The sequence below is a fragment of the Pseudophryne corroboree genome, chromosome 4, assembly GCF_028390025.1.
Source record: "Pseudophryne corroboree isolate aPseCor3 chromosome 4, aPseCor3.hap2, whole genome shotgun sequence".
Lineage (NCBI taxonomy): Eukaryota > Metazoa > Chordata > Amphibia > Anura > Myobatrachidae > Pseudophryne > Pseudophryne corroboree.
In genome coordinates this window covers 653,681,752-653,707,325 of record NC_086447.1, presented here as the reverse complement: position 1 = coordinate 653,707,325, position 25,574 = coordinate 653,681,752, and the positions used below count along the sequence as shown (strand labels likewise).

The following is a 25,574-nucleotide window of genomic DNA, read 5'->3' as shown; positions in this document are numbered from 1 at the left end:
TCCGGTATGCTGGTCGCCGGGAGCCCGGCTGCCGGCATACCATACAACACCCGCTGGAACAGCTTGCGACATTGCAGTGCTGGAATCGCAGCTACACACAGGAGGCATCTCTTCTACTGAGATGTCTCCTGCATGAGAGATCGGACGGAAAGTCAGTGTTGCTTGCATGCGGGATTGAATTACTGTCTATCTCTGAATCAGGCCAGAGTACCCAAACTATGAATTTAGTATGAATCTGGGTGGTTTTGTGTGAATCTTCTTTGGATCTGGTAAGATCTGAGTGTTTGAATCCAGGTGGTTTTGTGTGAATTAGTTTTGGATCGAGTAGAATCATTGTGTGTCTGTGTGAATTTACTGTGAATCCAGCTTTTTATGTATATTTGGTGTGGATCGGGCAAGATCCTTGTGTGACTGTGTGAATGCAGCATGAGTGCAGCTTTTTGTGTATGTTTAGGGTTAATGCGGCTTTCAGCCTCTTCTCATTTGGAGCTCAATTGTAAGCAAAACGTAACAATTAAATAGACTGTTTTATGTCACATTGGTGTCATGGTTCTCTATTTTTCTCTAACGTCCTAGTGGATGCTGGGAACTCCGTAAGGACCATGGGGAATAGCGGGCTCCGAAGGAGGCTGGGCACTCTAGAAAGATCTTAGACTACCTGGTGTGCACTGGCTCCTCCCACTATGACCCTCCTCCAAGCCTCAGTTAGATTTCGTGCCCGGCCGAGGTTGGATGCACACTAGGGGCTCTCCTGAGCTCTTAGAAAGTTATAGTCTTAGAATTTGTTATTTTCAGTGAGACCTGCTGGCAACAGGCTCACTGCAGCGAGGGACTAAGGGGAGAAGAAGCGAACTCGCCTGCTTGCAGCCGGATTGGGCTTCTTAGGCTACTGGACACCATTAGCTCCAGAGGGATCGACCGCAGGCCCAGCCTTGATGTTCGGTCCCGGAGCCGCGCCGCCGTCCCCCTTACAGAGCCAGAAGCAAGAAGATGGTCCGGAAAATCGGCGGCATGAAGACATCCTGTCTTCACCAAGGTAGCGCACAGCACTGCAGCTGTGCGCCATTGCTCCTCATACACACTTCACACTCCGGTCACTGAGGGTGCAGGGCGCTGGGGGGGGGCGCCCTGAGGCAGCAATAAAAACACCTTAGCTGGCTAAAATACCTCAATATATAGCCCCTGGGGCTATATATGAGGTAAATACCCCTGCCAGAATCCCATAAAAAGCGGGAGAATAGGCCGCGAAAAAGGGGCGGAGCCTATCTCCTCAGCACACTGGCGCCATTTTTCCCTCACAGCTCGGCTGGAAGGAAGCTCCCTGGCTCTTCCCTGCAATTCTACAGTACAGTAAGAGGGAAAAGAGAGGGGGGGGCATTAAAATTGGCACTGTATACAGTATATATATAAAAAGCAGCTATTAGGGACATAACTCAGTTAGTCCCTGTATATATATAGCGCTCTGGTGTGTGCTGGCATACTCTTACTCTGTCCCCCCAAAGGGCTTCTGTGGGTCCTGTCCTCTATTTGAGCATTCCCTGTGTGTGTGGAGTGTGTCGGTACGGCTGTGTCGACATGTTTGAGGAGGATAATGATGTGGAGGGGGAGCAGATGCCTTTAGCAGGGATGTCACCCCCTGGGGGTCAGACACCTGAGTGGATGGTATTATGGCAGGAAATGAGTGCACGTATAGACTCCTTACATAAAAAATTTGACGACATGCCGACTGTGGGACAGCCGAGTCTTCAGCTCGTGCCTGTCCAGGTGTCTCAAAAGTCATCAGGGACTCTGAAACGCCCGTTATCTCAGGTGGCACAAGTAGATGTCGACACGGATACTGACACCAGTGTCGACGACGATGAGTCAAATTTAATGCCCGTTAAGGCCATTCACTGCATGATTGAGGCAATGAAAGAGGTGTTAAATATTTCTGATTTACATCCAGGTACCACAAAAAAGGGTATTATGTTTGGGGAGAAAAAACTACCTGTAGTTTTTCCCCCGTCAGATGAATTAAATGAAGTGTGTGAAGAAGCGTGGGCTTCCCCTGATAAGAAATTGGTAATTCCTAAGAAGCTACTAATGGCGTTCCCTTTCCCGCCAGAGGATAGGCTACATTGGGAAACACCCCCGAGGGTGGATAAAGCGCTCACACGTTTGTCTAAAAAGGTGGCACTACCGTCCCAGGATACGGCCGCCCTTAAGGAACCTGCTGATAGAAAGCAGGAGGCGATCCTGAAGTCTGTATATATACACACTCAGGCATTATACTCAGACCAGCTATTGCGTCAGCATGGATGTGCAGTGCTGCCGCTGCGTGGTCAGATAAACTGTCAGAAAATATTGACACGTTAGACAGAGACACGATCCTGCTAACAATTGACCATATAAAAGACTCAGTCTTATACATGAGAGATGCACAGAGGGAAATCTGCCGGCTGGCATCTAAAATAAGTGCATTATCTATCTCTGCTAGGAGATGCTTATGGACTCGCCAGTGGACTGGAGATGCAGATTCCAAAAGGCACATGGAAGTCTTGCCTTATAAGGGGGAGGAATTATTTGGGGATGGTCTCTCCGACCTAGTTTCCACAGCAACGTCTGGGAAGTCAGCATTTTTACCCCATGTCCCCTCACAGCCTAAGAAGGCGCCATTTTATCAGGTTCAGTCCTTTCGGTCCCAGAAAAACAAGCGGGGAAAAGGAGGGTCTTTTCTGTCAAGAGGCAGAGGCAGGGGAAAAAGGCTGCAGCAAACAGCAGGTTCCCAGGAACAAAAGTCCTCCCCCGCTTCCTCTTCCAAGTCCGCCGCATGACGGTGGGGCTTCACAAGCGGAGCCAGGTACGGTGGGGGCCCGCCTCAGGAATTTCAGCGATCAGTGGGCCCGCTCACAGGTGGATCCCTGGATCCTTCAAATAGTATCTCAGGGATACAGGCTGGAATTCGAGGCGACTCCACCCCGCCGTTTCCTAAAATCCGCCTTGCCGATTGCTCCCTCAGACAGGGAGGCGGTGCTAGCAGCGATTCACAAGCTGTATTCCCAGCAGGTGATAATCAAGGTACCCCTACTTCAACAAGGCCGGGGTTACTATTCCACACTATTTGTGGTGCCGAAACCGGACGGTTCGGTGAGACCCATTTTAAATTTGAAATCCTTGAACACATACATAAAAAAATTCAAGTTCAAGATGGAATCGCTCAGGGCGGTTATTGCAAGCCTGGACGAGGGGGATTACATGGTATCCCTGGACATCAAGGATGCTTACCTGCATGTCCCCATTTACAATTCTCACCAGGAGTACCTCAGATTTGTGGTACAGGACTGCCATTACCAATTCCAGACGCTGCCGTTTGGACTCTCCACGGCACCGAGGGTATTTACCAAGGTTATGGCGGAAATGATGATACTCCTTCGAAAAAAGGGAGTTTTAATTATCCCATACTTGGACGATCTCCTAATAAAGGCACGATCCAAGGAACAGTTGTTAGTGGGAGTAGCACTATCTCAGGAAGTGCTGAGCCAGCACGGCTGGATTCTGAATATCCCAAAGTCACAGCTGGTCCCCACGACACGTCTAATGTTCCTGGGAATGATTCTGGACACGGCCCAGAAAAAAGTGTTTCTCCCGGAGGAGAAAGCCAGGGAGTTGTCTTCTCTAGTCAGAGACCTCCTAAAACCAAAACAGGTATCGGTGCATCACTGCACGCGGGTCCTGGGAAAGATGGTAGCTTCTTACGAAGCAATTCCATTCGGCAGGTTCCATGCCAGGATTTTTCAGTGGGACCTGTTGGACAAGTGGTCCGGATCGCATCTTCAGATGCATCGTTTAATAACCCTGTCTCCAAGAACCAGGGTGTCTCTTCTGTGGTGGCTGCACAGTGCTCATCTTCTGGAGGGCCGCAGATTCGGCATACAGGACTGGGTCCTGGTGACCACGGATGCCAGCCTACGAGGCTGGGGGGCAGTCACAAAGGGAAGAAATTTCCAAGGACTATGGTCAAGTCAGGAGACTGCCCTTCACATAAATATTCTGGAACTAAGGGCCATTTACAATGCCCTAAGTCAAGCAAAATCCCTGCTCCTACACCAGCCGGTGCTGATCCAGTCAGACAACATCACGGCAGTCGCCCATGTGAATCGACAGGGCGGCACAAGAAGCAGGACGGCGATGGCAGAAGCCACAAAAATTCTCCGATGGGCGGAGAATCATGTACTAGCACTGTCAGCAGTGTTCATCCCGGGAGTGGACAACTGGGAAGCAGACTTTCTCAGCAGGCACGACCTCCACCCGGGAGAGTGGGGACTTCATCCAGAAGTCTTCCAAATGATTGTAAATCAATGGGGTCGTCCACAGGTGGACATGATGGCGTCCCGCCTAAACCAAAAACTAGAGCAGTATTGCGCCAGGTCAAGAGACCCTCAGGCGATAGCTGTGGACGCTCTAGTGACACCGTGGGTGTACCGGTCAGTTTATGTGTTCCCTCCTCTACCTCTCATACCAAAGGTATTGAGAATAATAAGAAAGCGAGGAGTAAACACAATTCTCGTGGTTCCGGATTGGCCGAGAAGAGCGTGGTACCCGGAACTTCAAGAGATGATCTCAGAGGACCCGTGGTCTCTGCCGCTCAGACAGGACCTGCTGCAGCAGGGCCCCTGTCTGTTCCAAGACTTACCGCGGCTGCGTTTGACGGCATGGCGGTTGAACGCCGGATCCTAAAGGAAAAGGGCATTCCGGAGGAAGTCATTCCTACGCTTATTAAAGCCAGGAAAGATGTTACGGCAAAGCATTATCACCGCATATGGCGGAAATATGTTGCATGGTGCGAGGCCAAAAAGGCCCCAACAGAGGAATTTCAACTAGGTCGATTTCTGCATTTCCTGCAAGCAGGAGTGAATATGGGCCTAAAACTGGGCTCCATTAAGGTACAGATCTCGGCTCTGTCGATTTTCTTTCAAAAAGAACTAGCTTCAGTACCTGAAGTTCAGACATTTTGTGAAAGGAGTGCTGCATATTCAGCCCCCATTTGTGCCTCCTGTGGCACCTTGGGATCTCAACGTGATGTTGAGTTTCTTAAAATCACATTGGTTTGAGCCACTAAAAACCATGGATCTGAAATATCTCACGTGGAAAGTGGTCATGTTATTGGCCTTGGCTTCAGCCAGGCGAGTGTCAGAGTTGGCGGCTTTATCATGGAAAAGCCCTTATCTGATTTTCCATATGGATAGGGCAGAATTGAGGACTCGTCCCCAGTTTCTCCCTAAGGTGGTGTCAGCGTTTCACCTGAACCAGCCTATTGTGGTGCCTGCGGCTACTAAGGATTTGGAGGACTCCAAGTTGCTAGACGTTGTCAGGGCCCTGAAAATATATGTTTCCAGGACAGCTGGAGTCAGAAAATCTGACTCGCTGTTTATCCTGTATGCACCCAACAAGCTGGGTGCTCCTGCTTCTAAGCAGACTATTGCTCGTTGGATTTGTAGTACAATTCAGCTTGCACATACTGTGGCAGGCCTGCCACAGCCAAAATCTGTCAATGCCCATTCCACAAGGAAGGTGGGCTCATCTTGGGCGGCTGCCCGAGGGGTCTCGGCTTTACAACTTTGCCGAGCAGCTACTTGGTCAGGGGCAAACACGTTTGCAAAATTCTACAAATTTGATACCCTGGCTGAGGAGGACCAGGAGTTCTCTCATTCGGTGCTGCAGAGTCATCCGCACTCTCCCGCCCGTTTGGGAGCTTTGGTATAATCCCCATGGTCCTTACGGAGTTCCCAGCATCCACTAGGACGTTAGAGAAAATAAGAATTTACTCACCGGTAATTCTATTTCTCGTAGTCCGTAGTGGATGCTGGGCGCCCATCCCAAGTGCGGTTTATCTGCAATACTTGTACATAGTTATTGTTAACTAGATCGGGTTACTGTTGAGCCATCTGTTGAGAGGCTCTATTGTTTCATACTGTTAACTGTGTTTCATATCACGAGTTGTACGGTGTGATTGGTGTGGCTGGTATGAGTCTTACCCGGGATTCAAAATCCTTCCTTATTGTGTACGCTCGTCCGGGCACAGTACCTAACTGAGGCTTGGAGGAGGGTCATAGTGGGAGGAGCCAGTGCACACCAGGTAGTCTAAGATCTTTCTAGAGTGCCCAGCCTCCTTCGGAGCCCGCTATTCCCCATGGTCCTTACGGAGTTCCCAGCATCCACTACGGACTACGAGAAATAGAATTACCGGTGAATAAATTCTTATTTTAAGTTTCATTGTTAATTTTAAATGAGTATTTGTATTAATTGATTAAATCATTTTGAAGAGTGAACTCCAAAATGACAAGAAATGTGTTTTGTCCTATTTGCTAGGTACAGCCTGTGTAAGTATGATTACTTTCATGAACAGCTCAGACAGTGAGGAAGAGGACTGTAATGAGAGGACATCACTGATAGCATCTGAGACCACCTCTCTACCTTCTTACCTAGATGGACTACAGGCCTCAGCAGAGACGCCAGATAACCGGGTGAGAGACAGAGCGATGCAGTTACTTAATGTCATGTGCATTGTGATGCTGCAGGTTCCTTATGAGCCATAATGCTGATATTAATCTGAAATATAACTCTATTGACTATGATCACAGACAATGGTATTTTCATTAAGTCATTACAGTCCAGGTTTTAAGAATATCCATGCTTGAGCACAGGTGACTCAGTTAGTAAAACAGTGAATTTAACCATCTAGACTCAAGCACTGATATCATTAAAACCTGGACTGCAATGGCAGCATTTGGGAAACTCTGGTCTAAGCTGTGAAAGTTGTTAATTAAAGTAGAACATTTATTTAAATATTTAGCAGTACGACTTTATATAACAGTTTTCCTATGAGGCCAGCAATGACTATCTGTGGATACACAGGGCTTACTAGTAACAGTAACCAGTCTTTTGAGCTCCGTCTTTTCACTGGTACTTATCCTGGATCCTATGTGTTTTTGCCCGTAAGACAATTGCTATAATTGAATATCTCTGAAATGACCATCGGGGGGAAAAAATGCGTTAATAGCCCGTTTTTTTTATTCATCCCAGTTTTTTGTTTTTTTTTGTAATGCATTTGTTTATCGCCCCTGTAGCTTCTGTACAAAGTGAGCGAGACCTATTCACTTGCTTTTAGTGACCAGCCCAGAATTTTCCTGAGGTACGAGCAGAAATTTGCGTAAAGTAGGGCTTTGGGGCTGGGCACTTAGCACTGTTTAAGTCACCGGAGCTGGTCGTGCAAACAATTGAATAGCTCCCGATCACTTTAGACGTGAACTAGAGGAGCAATAAATGGTTAAATTTATGGTTAAATGTTTTGGTGTTTCAGGACCTTCCTATTTAATGCTCAGCGTGCCAACACAAAGCATGACATTATAAATTTTACAGGTGCAAAAAAAAAAGGAAGTATTGGTGAACAATTGTTGTTTTTTTAAATTAAAAATTAAGTTTTTATTTAGAGAATAAGCACCACCTAAACAGTCAGGAGTTTGTAGGAATTACACTTATACATTTCCATGGTTATCTAAATACAGTGCGTTTAGAATTTAAGGGGACAGTGGAGAAGTTGCCCTTGGCAATCAGTCAGCTGCTCTGTGTACTTTTATAGGGGTATATTCAATTAGGGTCGAAAGCTGCAATCTGTCTAAAAGACGGCAGTTTTCGACTTTTTAAGGTCGACTCGTGATTCGACCTATTCAGTCCCGAGTATTTTTATTCGACAAGTCGGGGAATTCGTCTTGTCAAATAGTACGTGAATCGGTGGTATAGCTGCCAATTCACGTACTTTTGAGGGAAACGGGGCCAAATCCGACAGGATTTGTCCCCGTTTCCAACCATCTCAGTCCGACATAAAAAAATGTCGGACTGAGCTGACGGACCTTAGAGGAGGAGAGGGGGGGGGGGGGGGGGGGGGAGAGCCGGGGCAGACAGGGGAGAGCAGCGCTACAACACAGCGCTGCAGGAGGATGTGTCACAGCTGCGCCGCTCACATGAGGTCACTCTTGCTGGAGCCGGGTGGACACTGCCGTGAGGTCTGGCCGCTATGAGACATCCTTCTGCAGCGCTGCTCTCCTCCGTCTGCCCGCGGTTGTCCCCGCTGGTCTCCCCCCTCTCCTCCGCTCACAGGTCTCATCCCAATTCGACTTTTTTTAATGTTGAATTGAGATGGTATTGAATAGGGGTTGTCAGATCCATTCCGACAAATGCATATCGTTATGGATCCGACCCTAATTCAATATACCCCATAGTATGTAAATTATAAATGTTATGTCAATGCTGATTGGTTGCCATGGGCATCTTCTCCACTGGCTCACTTCTCCACTTTTATCACTGCTTAGTACATGTCCCCCATAATCTCAAAATGGATGTGGCCTACATCTCCATTACTGGAGCCATTTTTACATGCCTCTGCTTTGTTTCAACATTGATGTTATCGATTCTCCACATGCAACAGAACAATTTCCCTGAGGCTGGAGAAATGACTGCCGCTGGGACATCAGTAGTGAGCATCTCACAATCGGCAAGCTCACCTGGCGCCTATTGTTTTGGAGTAGTCGCTTCTCGGCCTTTTGGCTAAGATCAAGTGGAGTACCTGTTCTTACACTAGGAGCGTGAGAGGTTCTTAGATGTGGAATGGAGAAACACCTTGTGGAGTACCATGCCGGGGTGTGGCAATGCCTCTGGCCGAGAGGGGAGAAAAACTGGGCTTAGTATCCACCGCCCTTCTAAGGGGATAAAATAGGGCCCCTTGCGTGGAGTGGAAAAAGGCCCGGTCTAGTATCTTCTCTCGTACTGGGGGTTGACCCTGGCACAGAGTGGGTACGAAGCTTGGTCTGGCTGAGAGGTCGGGAGCAGCTTGAAGCTCGAGGTGTTGTGCCCCTGGAACTGGAAGGGACAGGGGTGCCGGAAATGCACTGGGGTTTCGAGCCACCTTTGCACTAAGGCACTTTAGCACTTAGCACTTCAACCCTTCCTGTCTGCACCCACTACCTTTGCCCTGGCCTTTTGGCTAGGGCAAGGACAATTTTTTTATCTCCCCCGGCCTTCTGGCTGGGGCTTATTTATTTATTTATTGCCCACGCACGTGTTTTGCACTTTTGCACAACACTATGCACTTATTTATGTTTTGTAGTGTGTCACTGTCACGGTTTTTTGTTTGGGGTTTAGGTGAGACCCTTATGGGCCACCCTCTATCCTAAGTTGCCGAGGCCCTCTCCTTTTGGGGAGGGCTAGAGGCTGTTCTCGGTCCCCAGGGGGAAGCTTCGGCCAACCTTGGGGATACATGAGGGTCCCTCTGCGCTTCGGCAAGGGGGGACCCACAGTCCCTTTTTTCCCTCAGTAGGCTTTTTGGCTCTGAGGGTTAGGGGAGTAACGGGGCCCTTCTCCTTTCGGAGAGGGTCCAAGAACCTACGCCCCCAGCACGTTTGGTCACAGACACTGGGTGATGAAGCCACGCACCTCGAGCTTCAAGTAACAGAAAAAAATTCTATTGTTTTGGAGTAGTGTGTGTGTGTGTGCGCGGGGAGATTATAGTGTCATCTCATTGGTAAATGGCATTCTTTTTATGTCTGCTGCCAACCAGTGATTTTGGATGTGTTTTTGCTGAGCATATTCTTTAATCAGTCTCTTTATTTCTAGCAGAAACAATATACCAGTAGTGCACAGGTGCTGAGTGATGCATCTAATGGTGAGACTTCAGGCGTGGGAGCCTCTGACAGAGAAGTCCCAGTGGATAGTGAGGAGGAAGAGCTGACGCTTAAATACGGTGCTAAACATGTCATAATGCTGTTCATTCCAGTCACTCTCTGCATGGTTGTTGTCGTTGCTACAATAAAATCTGTCAGCTTCTACACTGAGAAAAATGGACAGTTGTGAGTATGAATCATTTTTCTTAAATTATATGTTGTATTATTGTTTTATATTAAGTCCTATTTACCAGTAAACAATAAAAATAGATTATCAATAATCCTGCATGCTGTCTTTAGATGCGTCATTTCTTGATAAGCAGGTATGGGGAATAAAAGTAATTTATTAGGGGCAGGTTTATGTCTATAAAGGGGTGTAGTATGGTATGCCAGCGGCCGGGCTCCCGGCGGCCAGCATACCGGGGCTGGGAGCCTGCCTGCCGGCATACCGACAGCGTGGCGAGCGCAAATGAGCCCCTTGTGGGCACGGTGGCACGCTACGCACGTCACGCTATTTATTCTCCCTCCAGGGGGGTTGTGGAACCGCACGAGGGAGAAGATCTGTCGGTATGCTGGCTGTTGGGATTCCGGCGCCGGTATACTGTCCGACAGTCGGCAACCTGAAGACCACCCCTATAAAGAGATGGCTGTCTTAGGTTGTAAGCAATACAACAGGTAGGAAATTTTATAAAAGTGTAACTTATATCCCTTTTCCACTGCCGCTAAAAACCTGGGTTATTGCTGTGATAACCCAGGAGCGGCTCAGTGGAAAAGGTCCAGTGAACTGGAAATCCAACCCGCCTAGCTTGCAGGGTTGGTCTTTGGAGTTGTCCTGGGTCGCAGTGCACTGCAAAAAAGGATAAGCCGTGTCGATGCGACCCCGGAGCCGATAACTTTATAGGGAGAGCTGGCGCGAGGAGATGATCTCATCTCCTGGGGCTGGCATTGTACACGTGACCAGTTAGGTCACCAACCTGGGTCTTGCCGCCAGTCTGATCACGGTCTTAGCCGGGTTTCATCCGTGTTGGAGTCAGTTACAAAAGCAGTTTTAGTTGTTAGTTTAGATAATCATTAAAGTGGTAATACAGTATTCACCTTGTATATTGGAAAATGAAGTGTTAATTTGTGTATGGTAGGGTTGTGCAACACGAAACGTTTAATGAATTTTCCGATAGCTTGTTGCTTAAGGATCCATGTATTGCAGTCGCAGATGAGCAGTGTATTTTAAAGACTCCACTTCAAACTCTAAGAGGTAAATTTACTATGGTGGGAGTTTTTTCTTTTTAGAACTGGTGATGTTGCCCATAGCAACTAATCAGATTCTACTTAACATTTATCTAGCTGCTAGGTTGCTTTGAGCAACATCACCAGTTCTCAAAAACTCCTACTTTAGTAAATTTACCCCACAGTCTTGGATGACTGATTACCTGGTCACTAGTAAGTGACCAATGATCTGTGCAGGCTTTTGCAATACACCCTGCTCAGGGGCACGCCTGTTTGAAAAGTGTATTTGGGGTGTAATTCCAAGTTGATCGCAGCAGGATTTTTGTTAGCAGTTGTGCAAAACCATGTGCACTGCAGGGGAGGCAGATTTAACATGTGCAGAGAGAGTTAGATTTGGGTGTGGTGTGTTCAATCTGCAATCTAAATTGCAGTGTAAAAATAAAGCAGCCAGTATTTACCCTGCACAGAAACAAAATAACCCACCCAAATCTAACTCTTTCTGCACATGTTATATCTGCCTCCCCTGCAGTGCACATGGTTTTGCCCAACTGCTAACAAAAATCCTGCTGCGATCAACTTGGAATTACCCCCTTTGTCCCGAGTTTACTCAATTTTTTTGCAGTTCAAATCCTGATTTTACTCCTGTGTTTTGCTTTGGTAAATCTCCAAGTTTAAAAAAAAAAAGGCTAAACTCGCCCGAGGAATGCAAATTTTGGCAAACACAATTTTTAGTACGTTTATCCCTAAGTGTGGCCGATTGGGGCAGGGAATGCAGCAGGTACAGAGCAGGTCACATGAGTGCACCTCTGGGTCCCATTGGACTAGAGAGTTCAACTGACAGAGATCCAATATAGCTGCGCTCCTGCAGCCGGACAGTCTAGGTACAATACAGGGCAGCGCTTCAGGAATATCGTGAGCACCCAAGGAAAGTGTGGTCAACTATCATGTGACAGCGCCGGACAGGATAAGTGGGACAAAGACCACGATGTGTGACATTGTATTGATGCTTTGTTGTAATAACTGGAAATTACTGATCAAAACAGCAGTAAGTAAACTCTATTGGAACTGCAGACTTCCCACAACTACTGTAAGTATCATTGCCTCATTGGGGTATCATTACGCTAACCACTTATCTGGACAGTTTTATAAGGTAGAAGTTGAAGTATAGCTAAGATTGCATGGGTTATATCATTTCTCAAAGCATAGTAATCCAATAATTTATGTTGATGGGTAATTAAAAAATAAATTATTAATTTAGTACCTTGTTGTTTATACTGTCCTGGTTGTCCTGCTATTTTACAGATAATCTATACTAAGATATTACAGCATTGCAGTGTGTTATTGCCTTTAGTGTCTAAAGTGTTTGTGCTGATTCTGATTCTTAATTGGACGCAATGCCGTTATTTGTGCAAGTGGTTGTTGTTGTTTTCAACTCACGTCTAAGTAATTAATAGTCGCACGGTGTGTGCGCACAGGGTCGCAGTAGTGATTGAGACGCACGGTCTCACAAATGTATTGGGAGTCCCTAGGTGGTGACTGGGATACAAAGAGAAGCACTGTCTTATGGGCGTGGTATAGGAGTGTCATAGGTGTGTTGCATACCTGGTTGTGAGCTCAGACCGTTAATCACTTACATTGGAAGCCGTACTCTGACGTAGGATCTGTACCTAACATAGGGGATGGAGCAAGTTTTGATGTTTCTTCCAAAGGCAGCGTCTAAAGACACACCAAGCGGGATTGTTGTATCTAAAGAGGCACACAGTGGATGCCCCAGTCCTTGCAGATTCTGACGCATGCTTGTATATCTGGGGAAGGACTATTACTAGCATTAGCATAAACTCACAGATGTGAATATACGATAGACACTAAAGTGGTCACAGCAGCATGCAGTGGTGAATCAGCCCCTTTGTGTGCACAGTGCTTACAGGAAATGTAGGCGCCCATTTAGAAGGCTCTATTATCCTGCAATAAGCTCTCCTACAAATGAGCCAAATATACGTATTGTTTGGCTGGGTTGTTATAATCAATGCTTTAAGATTAGAAAAAGCCTTAATTTGACTTAAATGTTATTCAAATATTAGCGGATCTGATTAAAGGTATAATACCTAATACTTTGTACTTTTTCTCTTCATGTCTTTATTGATACTAATGTATTTATTAACACAGATTTACGGGTACCAGAGATCATTCCTATTTACAAGCAGATTAGTTGTCAGTGATGTCTCAGTAATATGTAAGTGTCCTGTGATATGTCGTCATAATATTCTCATATATACAATAATGTAGCAAGTGCCAGCTACGTTGTATAACGTCACTGCATTCAGCACGGATAACCTTCACCTACTGTACACATTTCAGCTATAGCTACTTCCCTCTGTGGTCAGTAATGATTTGTTTAATAGATATGCTTATGTATAAATATGCCAAACTAATTTCCGATACCAGATGTTCTGTCTATAATTGACATATATTTACCACTGTTGGGATAGAGACACTATAACATTTCTATCATTTCTAGGGCTAGCATTCCTGTTATCCTATTCCTGTGTGGTCATATCGGAAAACTTTGAGCCACAAGTAACAATGACCCTGTCTGATGTTGAAAGTTGAGGCCGTTGTGATTCAAAGGACCAAGAAAATGAACCTTTTGTTTTGTTGCAAAGACTGTGAATGAACCCCTTTATTTCTCTTACGTCCTAGAGGATGCTGGGGACTCCGTAAGGACCATGGGGATAGACGGGCTCCGCAGGAGACATGGGCACTAAAAAGAACTTTAGATATGGGTGTGCACTGGCTCCTCCCTCTATGCCCCTCCTCCAGACCTCAGTTTGATACTGTGCCCAGAGGAGACTGGGTGCATTACAGGGAGCTCTCCTGAGTTTCCCTGAAAGAAAGTATTTTGTTAGGTTTTTTATTTTCAGGGAGCCCTGCTGGCAACAGACTCCCTGCATCGTGGGACTGAGGGGAGAGAAGCAGACCTACTTAAATGCTAGGCTTTGCTTCTTAGGCTACTGCACACCATTAGCTCCAGAGGGAGTCCAAACGCAGGTCTCTCCTTGCAGTTCGTCCCGGAGCCGCGCCGCCGTCCTCCTCACAGAGCCGGAAGATAGAAGCCGGGTGAGTATATGAAGAAAGAAGACTTCAAAGGCGGCAGAAGACTTTGGATCTTCACTGAGGTAACACGCATCGGTAACGATGCGCGCCATTGCTCCCACACAACACACACACGGCAGGCACGCCCTGGGCAGCAATTAAACCTCTTCTCAGGCATATTAGTATATATATATATATATGGGCTTTGCTCGGTATATATGAGAGCCCCCGCCAGTTTTTCAAAGCAATCAAGAAGGACCGAAGCCCGCCACTGAGGGGGCGGGGCTTGATCCTCAGCACTCACCAGCGCCATTTTCTCCACAGCACACGCTGAGAAGCTGGCTTCCCCGGACTCTCCCCTGCTGAACACGGTGACAGAGGGTTTGAAAGAAGGGGGGGGGGCACATAATTTGGCGCAGTGTTATATATATATATATATATATATATATATATATATAATTGTAATAAGCGCTATCTGGGTAATTTGTTTCCCTGGGTCATTGGCGCTGGGTGTGTGCTCGCATACTCTCTCTCTGTCTCTCCAAAGGGCCTTGTGGGGGAACAGTCTCCAGATAGAGAATTCCCTGAGTGTGTGGTGTGTCGGTACGCGTGTGTCGGCATGTCTGAAGCGGAAGGCTCTTCTAGGGAGGAGGTGGCGCAAATGAGTGTGGTGTCTCCGTCGGCAACGCCGACACCGGACTGGTTGGATATGTGGAATGTGTTAAATGCAAATGTGAATTTATTGCATAAAAGGTTGGACAAAGCTGAGTCCAGGGACTGTACAAGTTTAGCCCTGCCTTTCACTATGTCACAGGGACCTTCTGGGTCTCAAAAGCGCCCACTATCCCAAATAGTAGACACTGATACCGACACGGATTCTGACTCCAGTGTCGACTACGATGATGCAAAGTTGCAGCCAAAATTGGCTAAAAGTATTCATTATATGATTATTGCTATAAAAGAGGTGTTGCATATCACGGATGAACCCTCTGTCCCTGACACGAGGGTCTACATGTTTAAAGAAAAGAAACCTGAGGTAACTTTTCCGCCATCTCATGAGCTGAACGAATTATTTGAAAGGGCTTGGGAATCTTCAGACAAAAAACTGCAGATTCCCAAAAGGATTCTTATGGCGTATCCTTTCCCGACTAAGGACAGGATACGATGGGAATCCTCACCGAGGGTAGACAAAGCGTTGACACGCTTATCCAAAAAGGTAACGCTGTCATCTCAAGATACGGCAACCCTCAAGGAATCGGCGGATCGCAGGCAGGAGACTACCTTGAAGTCTATTTACACACATACGGGTACCTTACTCAGAACGGCGATAGCGTCGGCTTGGGTTTGTAGCGCTGTAGCAGTGTGGACAGACAACTTATCTGCTGATATAGATACGCTGGATAAGGAGACCATTTTATTGACCCTGGGTCATATTAAAAACGCTGTCCTATATATGAGAGATGCTCAGAGAGACATTGGCCTACTGGGTTCCAGAGCCAACGCTATGGCGATTTCGGCTAGACGGGCCCTATGGACCCGACAATGGACGGGTGATGCCGACTCGAAGAGGCATATGGAGGTTTTACCTTACAAGGGTGAGGAATTATTTGGGGAAGGTCTCACGGACCTAGTTTCCACGGCTACGGCAGGTAAATCAACTTTTCTCTAACGTCCTAGTGGATGCTGGGGACTCCGTCAGGACCATGGGGATTAGCGGGCTCCGCAGGAGACAGGGCACATCTAAAAAGCTTTTTAGGTCACATGGTGTGTACTGGCTCCTCCCCCTATGACCCTCCTCCAAGCCTCAGTTAGGTTTTTGTGCCCGTCCGAGAAGGGTGCAAACTGGATGGCTCTCTTAAGGAGCTATTTAGTAAAGTTTTTTTTTAGGTTTCTAATCAGTGATTCCTGCTGGCGACAGGATCACTGCAACGAGGGACTTAGGGGAGAGACTGGCAACTCACCTGCGTGCAGGAGGATTGAAGTCTTAGGCTACTGGACACTGAGCTCCAGAGGGAGTCGGAACACAGGTCAGCCTGGGGTTCGTCCCGGAGCCGCGCCGCCGATCCCCCTTACAGACGCTGAAGAAAGACGGCGGAACGGAGGTCCGGAAACAGGCGGCAGAAGACTTCACAGTCTTCAGAGAGGTAGCGCACAGCACTGCAGCTGTGCGCCATTGTTGTCACACGGCTCACTGACACGGTCACGGAGGGTGCAGGGCGCTGCTGGGGGCGCCCTGGGCAGCAATATAAATACCTATTTGGCAAATAAATACATCACATATAGCCATTAAGGCTATATGTATGTATTTTAACCCAGGCCAGTTATTAAAAAACCGGGAGGAAAAGCCCGCCGAAAAGGGGGCGGAGCTTATTCTCCTCAGCACTCAGCGCCATTTTCCTGATCAGCTCCGCTGGTGAGGAAGGCTCCCACTCTCCCCTGCACTGCACTACAGAAACAGGGTTAAAAGAGAAGGGGGGCATAAATTGGCGATATAATGATATATTAAGAGCGCATATATAGAAACAACACCTTCTAGGGTTGTTATATACATTATAGCGCTTTTGGTGTGTGCTGGCAAACTCTCCCTCTGTCTCCCCAAAGGGCTAGTGGGTCCTGTCCTCTATCAGAGCATTCCCTGTGTGTGTGCTGTATGTCGGTACGTGTGTGTCGACATGTATGAGGAAAATGTTGGTGAGGAGGCGGAGCAAATTGCCTGTAATGTTGATGTCACTCTCTAGGGAGTCGACACCGGAATGGATGGTCTACTTATGGAATTACGTGATAATGTCAACACGCTGCAAGACGGTTGACGACATGAGATGGCCGGCGGACAAATTAGTACCGGTCCAGGCGTCTCAGACACCGTCAGGGGCTTGTAAAAACGCCCATTTACCTCAGTCGGTCGACAGACACAGACATGGACACTGACCCCAGTGTCGACGGTGAAGAAACATACGTAATTTTCCTTTAGGGCCACGAGTTACATGTTAAGGGCAATGAAGGAGCTGTTACATATTTCTGATACTACAAGTACCACAAATAAGGGTATTTTGTAGGGTGTGAATAAACTACTTGTAGTTTTGCCTGAATCAGATAAATTAAATGAAGTGTGTGATGATACGTGGGGTTCCTCCGATAGAAAGTTATGGGCGGTATACCCTTTCCCGCCAGAAGTAAGGGCGAGTTGGGAAACACACCTTAGGGTGGATAAGGCGCTCACACGCTTATAAAAACATGGCGTTACCGTCTCTAGATACGGCCGCCCTCAAGAAGCCAGCTGATAGGAAGCTGAAAAATATCATGACAGTATATACACACATACTGGTGTTATACTACGACCAGCAATCGCCTCAGCCTGGATGTGCAGCGCTGAGGGGGCTTGGTCGGATTTCCTGACTGAAAATTTTGATACCCTTGACAGGGACAAGATTTTATTGACTATAGAGCATTTTAAGGATGCATTTCTATATATGCGTGATGCGCAGAGGGATATTTGCATTCTGGCATCAAGAGTAAATGTGATTTACATATCTGCCAGACGAAGACACGACAGTGGTCAGGTGAGGCAGATTCCAGACGGCATGTGGAAGTATTGCCGTATAAAGGGGCGGTCCATCGGACCTGGTGGCCATGGCAACAGCTGAAAAATCCACTTTTTGTTACCCCGAATCACATATCGGCAAAAAAGGACACAGTCTTTTCAGTCTCAGTCCTTTCGTCCCCATAGGGGCAGGCGGGCAAAGGCCAGTCATATCTGCCCAGGGGTAGAGGAAAGGGAAGAAGACTGCAGCAAGCAGCCCATTCCCAGGAACAGAAGCCCCTCACAGCTTCTGCCAAGTCCGCAGCATAACGCTGGGGCCGTACAAGCGGACTCAGGTGCGGTAGGGGGTCATCTCAAGAGTTTCAGTACGCAGGGGGCTCACTCGCAAGGGAACTCCGGGATCCTACATGTAGTATCCCAGGTGTACATTGGAAATTCGAGACATCTCCCCCTCACACAATTCACAGGCTGTATTCCCAGCAGGTGATAATCAAAGTACCCCTCTTACAACATGGAAGGGGGTAGTATTCCACACTATATTGTGGTACTGAAGCCAACCGGCTCGGTGAGATCTGAAATATTTGAACACTTACATACAAGCGTTCAAATCAAGATGGAGTCACTCAGAGCAGTGATAGCGAACCAGGAAGAAGGGGACGATATGGTGTCACTGGATATCAGGGACGCTTACCTACAGGTCCAAATTTGCCCTTCTCACCAAGGGTACTTCAGGTTCCTGGTACAGAACTGTCACTATCAGTTCAGACGCTGCCGTTTGGGTTGTCCACGGCGCCCCGGGTCTTTACCAAGGTAATGGCCGGAATGATGATTTTTCTTAAAAGGAAACATGGACGCTTTCCTGATAAGGGCAAGGTCCAGAGAACAGTTGGAGGTCGGAGTAGCACTATCTTAAGTAGTTCTACGTCAGCACGAGTGGATTCTAAATATTCCAAAATCGCAGCTTTTTCCGATGACACGTCTACTGTTCATAGGGATGATTCTGGACACAGTCCAGAAAAACGTGTTTCTCCCAGTGGAGAAAACCAGGGAGTTATCCGAGCTAATCGGGATCCTCCTAAAACCAGGAAAAGTGTCAGTGCATCATTGCACAAGAGTCCTGGTAAAAATGGTGGCTTATTACGAAGCAATTCCATTCGGCAGATTTCCCGCAAGAACTCTTCGGTGGGATCTGCTGGACAAATGGTCCGGATCGCATCCTCAGATGCATCAGCGGATAACCCTATATCCAAGGACAAGGGTGTCTCTCCTGTGGTGATTACAGAGTGCTCATCTTCTAGAGGGCCGCAGATTTGGCATTCAGGATTGGATGCCGGTGACCACGGAGGCCAGCCTGAGAGGCTGGAGAACAGTCACACAGGGAAAAAATTTCCAGGGAAGTGTGATTAAGTCTGGAGAATTCTCTCTGCATAAATAAGCTTAGAGCAAATTTATAAGGCTCTAAACTTAGCAAGACCTCTGCTTCAAGGTCAGCCGGTATTGATCCAGTGGGATAACATCACGGCAGTCGCCCACGTAAACAGAAAGGGCGGCACAAGAAGCAGGAGGGCAGTGACAAAACTGCAAGGATTTTTCGCTAGGCGGAAAATCATGTGATAGCACTGTCAGCAGTGTTCTTTCCGGGAGTGGACGACTGGGAAGCAGACTTCCTCAGCAGGCATGACCTCCACCCGGGAGAGTGGAAACTTCATAGGGAAGTTTTTCAGCATGATTGTGGACCGTTGGCAAAGACCAAAGGTGGACATGATAGCGTCCCGCCCGAAAAACGGGACAGGTATTCCGCCAGGTCATGAGACCTTCAGGCGATAGCTGTGGATGTTCTGGTAACACCGTGGGTGTACCAGTCAGTGTATGGGTTCCCTCCTCTGTTTCTCATAACCAAGGTATTGAGAATTATAAGACATAGAGGAGTATGAACTATACTAGTGGCTCCGGATGGGCCAAGAGGGACTTGGTACCCGGAGCTTCAAGAGATGCTCACAGAGGACTAAGGGCCTGGGGAGCTAAGAAGGGACTTGCTTCAGCAAGTACCATGTCTTTTCCAAGAATTACCGCGGCTGCGTTTGACGGCATGGCGGTTGAATACCGGATTCTGAAGGGAAAAAGGCATTCCATAAGAGGTCATACCTACCTTGGTCAAAGCCAGGAAGGAGGTGACCGCACAACGTCATCACCACATGTGGTGAAAATATGTTGCGTGGGTAAGGCCAGGAAGGCTCCACGAAGGAAATTCAACTAGGTCGATTCTGCACTTCCTGAAAACAGGAGTGTTTTGAGCCTCAAATTGGGGTTCATTAAGATTTAAATTTCGGCCCTGTAGATTTTCTTCCAGAAAAAATTGACTTCAGTTCCTGAAGTCCAGATTGTAAAGGGTGTATTCCATATACAGTTCTTTTGTGCCTCTAGGGGCACCGTGAGATCTCAACATAGTGTTGGGATTCCTTAAAATCATATTGGTTTGAACCGCTCAAATCTGTGGATTTGAAATATCTCACATGGAAAGTGACCATGCTGTTGACCAATATCTCACATGGAAAGTGACCATGTTGTTAGCCCTGGCCTCGGCCAGGCGATTGTCAAAAAGAATGGGCGGTTTTGTTTTACAAAAGCCCATATTAGAATTTTCCATTTGAACAGGGCAGAACTGGGACTCGTCTCCAGTTTCTTCCTAAAGGGGTGTCAGCGTTGTCACCTGAAACAACCTATTGTGGTGCCTGCGGCTACTGGGGACTTGGAGGACTCCAAGTTACTAGACGTTGTCAGGGCCCTAAAAATATATATATATATATATATATATATATAGTTAGGACGGCTGGAGTCAGAAAGTCTGACTTGCTGTTTATATTGTATGCACCCAACAAGCTGGGTGCTCCTGCTTCTAAGCAGTCTATTGCACGCTAGATTTGTAGTACAATTCAGCTTGCACATTCTGTGGCAGGCCTGCCACAGCCGAAATATGTAGATGCCCATTCCACAAGGAAGGTGGCCTCATCCTGGGCGGCTGCCCGAGGAGTCTCGGCATTATAACTTTGCCGAGCAGCTACGTGGTCAGGGGAGAACACGTTTGTAAAATTTTACAAATTTGATACTCTGGCTAAACAGGACCTGGAGTTCTCTCATTCGGTGCTGCAGAGTCATCCGCACTCTCCCGCCCGTTTGGGAGCTTTGGTATAATCCCCATGGTCCTGACGGAGTCCCCAGCATCCACTAGGACGTTAGAGAAAATAAGAATTTACTTACCGATAATTCTATTTCTCGTAGTCCGTAGTGGATGCTGGGCGCCCATCCCAAGTGCGGATTGTCTGCAATGCTTGTACATAGTTATTGTTACAAAAATCGGGTTATTACTATTGTTGTGAGCCATTTTTTCAGAGGCTACTTCGTTTTGTTATCATACTGTTAACTGGGTTCAGATCACAAGTTGTACGGTGTGATTGGTGTGGCTGGTATGAGTCTTACCCGGGATTCAAGATCCTTCCTTATTGTGTACGCTCGTCCGGGCACAGTACCTAACTGAGGCTTGGAGGAGGGTCATAGGGGGAGGAGCCAGTACACACCATGTGACCTAAAAAGCTTTTTAGATGTGCCCTGTCTCCTGCGGAGCCCGCTAATCCCCATGGTCCTGACGGAGTCCCCAGCATCCACTACGGACTACGAGAAATAGAATTATCGGTAAGTAAATTCTTATTTTTTGCCTTATGTTTCCTCACAGCCTAAGAAAACGCCACATTATCAGATGCATAAACCCAAGAGAGTGCGGGGATCTTCCTTTCTTGCCAGAGGTAAGGGCAGGGGGAAAAAGCTGCCAGCCACAGCTAGTTCCCAGGAGCAGAAGTCCTCCCCGGCCTCTACAAAATCCACTGCATGACGCTGGGGCTCCGCTGAGGGAGTCCGCCCCAGTGGGGGCACGTCTTCGACTTTTCAGCCACGTCTGGGTTCAATCACAGGTGGATCCCTGGGCAATCGAAATTGTTTCCCAGGGTTACAAGATGGAATTCGAAGAGGTGCCTCCTCGCCGGTTTTTCAAATCGGCCCTGCCGGCTTCTCCCCCAGAGAGGGAGATAGTGTTAAAAGCTATTCAAAAAGTGTGTCTTCAACAAGTGGCTGCAGCAGGGGATGGGGTATTACTCAACCCTGTTTGTAGTTCTGAAACCGGACGGTTCGGTCATGCCCATTTTGAATTTAAAATCTTTAAACCTATACTTAAAAAGGTTCAAGTTCAAGATGGAGTTGCTCAGAGCGGTCATCGCCAGCCTGGAAGGGGGGGATTATATGGTGTCCCTGGACATAAAGGATGCATACCTTCATGTCCCCATATATCCGCCCCATCAGGCGTTCCTGAGGTTTGCTGTACAGGATTGTCATTACCAATTTCAGACGTTGCCGTTTGGGCTTTCCACGGCCCGAGGATTTTCACCAAGGTAATGGCGGAAATGATGGTGCTCCTGCGCAAGCAGGGTGTCATAATTATCCCGTACTTGGACGATCTCCTAATAAAAACGAGATCGAGAGAACAGTTGCTGAGCAGCGTATCACTCTCCCTGAGGGTGTTGCAACAGCACGGCTGGATTCTCAATATTCCAAAGTCACAGTTGATTCCAACGACTCGTTTGCCCTTCTTAGGCATGATTCTGGATACGGACCAGAAAAGGGTTTATCTTCCGATGGAAAAGGCCCAAGAACTCATGTTTTTGGTCAGGGACCTATTGAAGCCAACGAGGGTGTCGGTGCATCACTGCACTCAAGTTCTGGGAAAGATGGTGGCGACTTACGAGGCCATTCCATTCGGCAGGTTCCATGCGAGAGCGTTTCAATGGGACCTTCTGGACAAATGGTCTGGGTCACATATACAGATTCATCAGATGATCACCCTGTCCCCCAGGGCCAGGGTATCTCTCCTGTGGTGGCTGCAGAGTGCTCACCTTCTGGAGGGTCGCAGGTTCGGCATTCAGGACTGGGTTCTGGTAACCATGGACGCGAGCCTCCGAGGTTGGGGTGCAGTGACACAGGGAAGAAACTTCCAGGGTCTCTGGTCAAGCCAGGAGGCTTGTCTTCACATCAACGTACTGGAGTTGAGGGCCATATACAACGCCCTTCGACAAGCGGAAAAGTTGCTTCGCGACCTACCAGTTCTGATCCAGTCAGACAACATCACCGCAGTGGCGCATGTAAACCGCCAAGGCGGAACAAAGAGCAGAGTGGCAATGGCGGAAGCCACCAGGATTCTTCGCTCGGCGGAAAATCATGCAAGCGCCCTGACAGCAGTCTTCATTCCGGGAGTAGACAACTGGGAAGCAGACTTCCTCAGCAGACACGATCTACATCCAGGAGAGTGGGGACTTCATCAGGAAGTCTTTCCAGAGATTGCAAGTCGGTGGGGACTGCCTCAGATAGACATGATGGCGTCACGCCTCAACAAGAAACTACCGAAGTATTGCGCCAGGTCGAGAGACCCTCAGGCAGTGGCGGTGGACGCCTTGGTGACACCATGGGTGTTTCAGTCGGTCTATGTGTTCCCTCCTCTTCCGCTCATCTCAAAGATATTGAGAATCATAAGACGAAGAGGAGTACAGACAACTCTCATTGTTCCAGATTGGCCGCGAAGGGCCTGGTATCCGGATCTGCAGGAAATGCTCACAGAAGATCCGTGGCCTCTTCCTCTCAGAGAGGACCTGTTACAACAGGGGCCCTGTCTGTTCCAAGACTTACCGCGGCTGCGTTTGACGGCATGGCGGTTGAACGCCGGATCCTAGCGGAAAAGGGCATTCCGGATGAGGTCATACCTACTCTGATAAAGGCTAGGAAAGACGTGACAGCGAAACATTATCACCGTATACGGAGAAAGTACGTATCTTGGTGTGAGTCCAGGAATGCTCCTCCTGAGGAATTCCATTTGGGCCGTTTCCTTCACTTCATACAAACGGGAGTGAATTTGGGCCTAAAATTAGGCTCCATTAAGGTTCAGATTTCGGCCCTATCCATTTTCTTTCAGAAGGAATTGGCTTCTCTCCCAGAAGTCCAGACTTTTGTGAGGGGAGTGCTGCATATCCAGCCTCCTTTTGTACCTCCAGTGGCACCCTGGGACCTTAACGTGGTGTTGCGGTTCCTTAAGTCTCACTGGTTTGAATCACTTAAAACGGTGGAATTAAAATACCTCACTTGGAAAGTGGTCATGTTGTTGGCCTTGGCGAGTGTCGGAGTTGGTGGCTTTATCTCACAAAAGCCCCTATCTGATTTTCCATGTGGATAGAGCAGAGTTGAGGACTCGTCCTCAGTTTTTGCCCAAGGTGGTTTCTTCTTTTCATATGAACCAACCTATTGTGGTACCTGTGGCTACACGGGACTTAGAGGATTCCGAGTCCCTTGATGTGGTCAGGGCATTGAAAATGTATGTGGCCAGAGGCACTGTTTGTCCTGTATGCGGCCGACAAGGTTGGTGCTCCTGTTTCGAAGCAGACTATTGCTCGCTGGATCTGTAACACGATTCAGCAGGCTCATTCTACGGCTGGATTGCCGTTACCAAATTCTGTAAAGGCTTATTCCACTAGGAAGGTGGGCTCTTCTTGGGCGGCTGCCCGAGGTGTCTTGGCTTTACAGCTGTGCCGAGCTGCTACTTGGTCGGGTTCAAACATCTTTGCGAAGTTCTACAAGTTTGATACCCTGGCTGATGAGGACCTCATGTTTGCTCAATCGGTGCTGCAGAGTCATCCTCACTCTCCCGCCCGTTTTGGAGCTTTGGTATAATCCCCATGGTCCTTACGGAGTCCCCAGCATCCTCTAGGACGTAAGAGAAAATAAGATTTTAAACCTACTGGTAAATCTTTTTCTCCTAGTCCGTAGAGGATGCTGGGCGCCCGTCCCAGTGCGGACTACATCTGCAAGACTTGTATATAGTTTTTGCTTACTTAAGGGTTATGTTACAGTTTTGATCAGTCTCGGACTGATGCTGTTTGGTTTCATGCTGTTAACTGGTTCGTATATACCATGTTATAAGGTGTGGATGGTGTGGGCTGGTATGAATCTTGCCCTTAGATTAACAAAAATTCTTTCCTCGTACTGTCCGTCTCCTCTGGGCACAGTTTCTCTAACTGAGGTCTGGAGAAGGGGCATAGAGGGAGGAGCCAGTGCACGCCCATATCTAAAGCTCTTTTTAGTGCCAATGTCTCCTGCGGAGCCCGTCTATCCCCATGGTCCTTACGGAGTCCCCAGCATCCTCTACGGACTAGGAGAAAAAGATTTACTGGTAGGTTTAAAATCTTATTTTTTCTTGAGTTACGCCCTTTTTCCATGTTAACTGTAAAGTGGGCATTATAGGTTTATTTACAGATATTCTGATCTTATCAGTGACGGGCAGGAAGGAAACTAACTACAGTAGCTGGATAAAACACCCACAGAGCTAAGGTGTAGGCTTGCAGACCTGGATGTGTAGAAGAGGGAGTATTCCACCAGATTTATCCTTACCAATGCCTGGTTATATGCTTCAATATCCAGAAGAGCTACTGCCAACATAAATTAGACCGCCGGTCACAATACCGACGCCGGGATCCTGAACACTGAATAGCCCGCCGGTCCACGACACCCATAGAGTTGGAATAGAACCTGTGGTGAGCGCAGCGAGTCATCAAGGGGCATTGTTGCGCTCCCCTCCCCTGCCGGCCATCTAACAGCCAGTATCCTGGCGTCAGCATGGTGACCGGCGGTCGCCGGTCACACGAACCCAACCTGTTCCCCCGCAGTCACATACAACTCGCATGTAAATCGTGTATACTTAGCATTACTTCTTGTACTTGTTTAATGAGCACACACCATATTTTGTAGTTCTAACAAGCACACCACAAACATAACATGAATATTTTCTGAATTGTAAATTGAGATGAATATTGTTCTCTACGCTATTTTTATTTTTCATATTGACCCATAATTTGTAATTCCCAAGGAATTGTACCTCTATAGACTACGCAATGATGCACTGTATTGTATGTACAGGGAAATTTTTATCTCTC

General features: G+C 47.6%; 1 protein-coding gene and 1 pseudogene across 3 annotated transcripts in view; both read left to right on the top strand.

Annotated features, from left to right (window-relative positions):
- Positions 1-25,574, top strand: part of PSEN2 (presenilin 2) — a 110,225-nt gene that overhangs the window by 17,462 nt on the left and 67,189 nt on the right. For 2 of the 3 annotated variants that reach the window (XM_063917779.1, XM_063917778.1), the window contains exons 2-3: positions 6,349-6,503; positions 9,649-9,881. In XM_063917779.1, the coding sequence (XP_063773849.1) occupies positions 6,366-6,503; positions 9,649-9,881 (371 nt within the window). In that variant the 5' untranslated portion in view covers positions 6,349-6,365. The remainder of the gene's footprint in view (positions 1-6,348; positions 6,504-9,648; positions 9,882-25,574) is intronic. The other variant, XM_063917780.1, reaches the window with a different exon arrangement.
- Positions 8,564-8,658, top strand: LOC134913259 (U2 spliceosomal RNA; annotated as a pseudogene).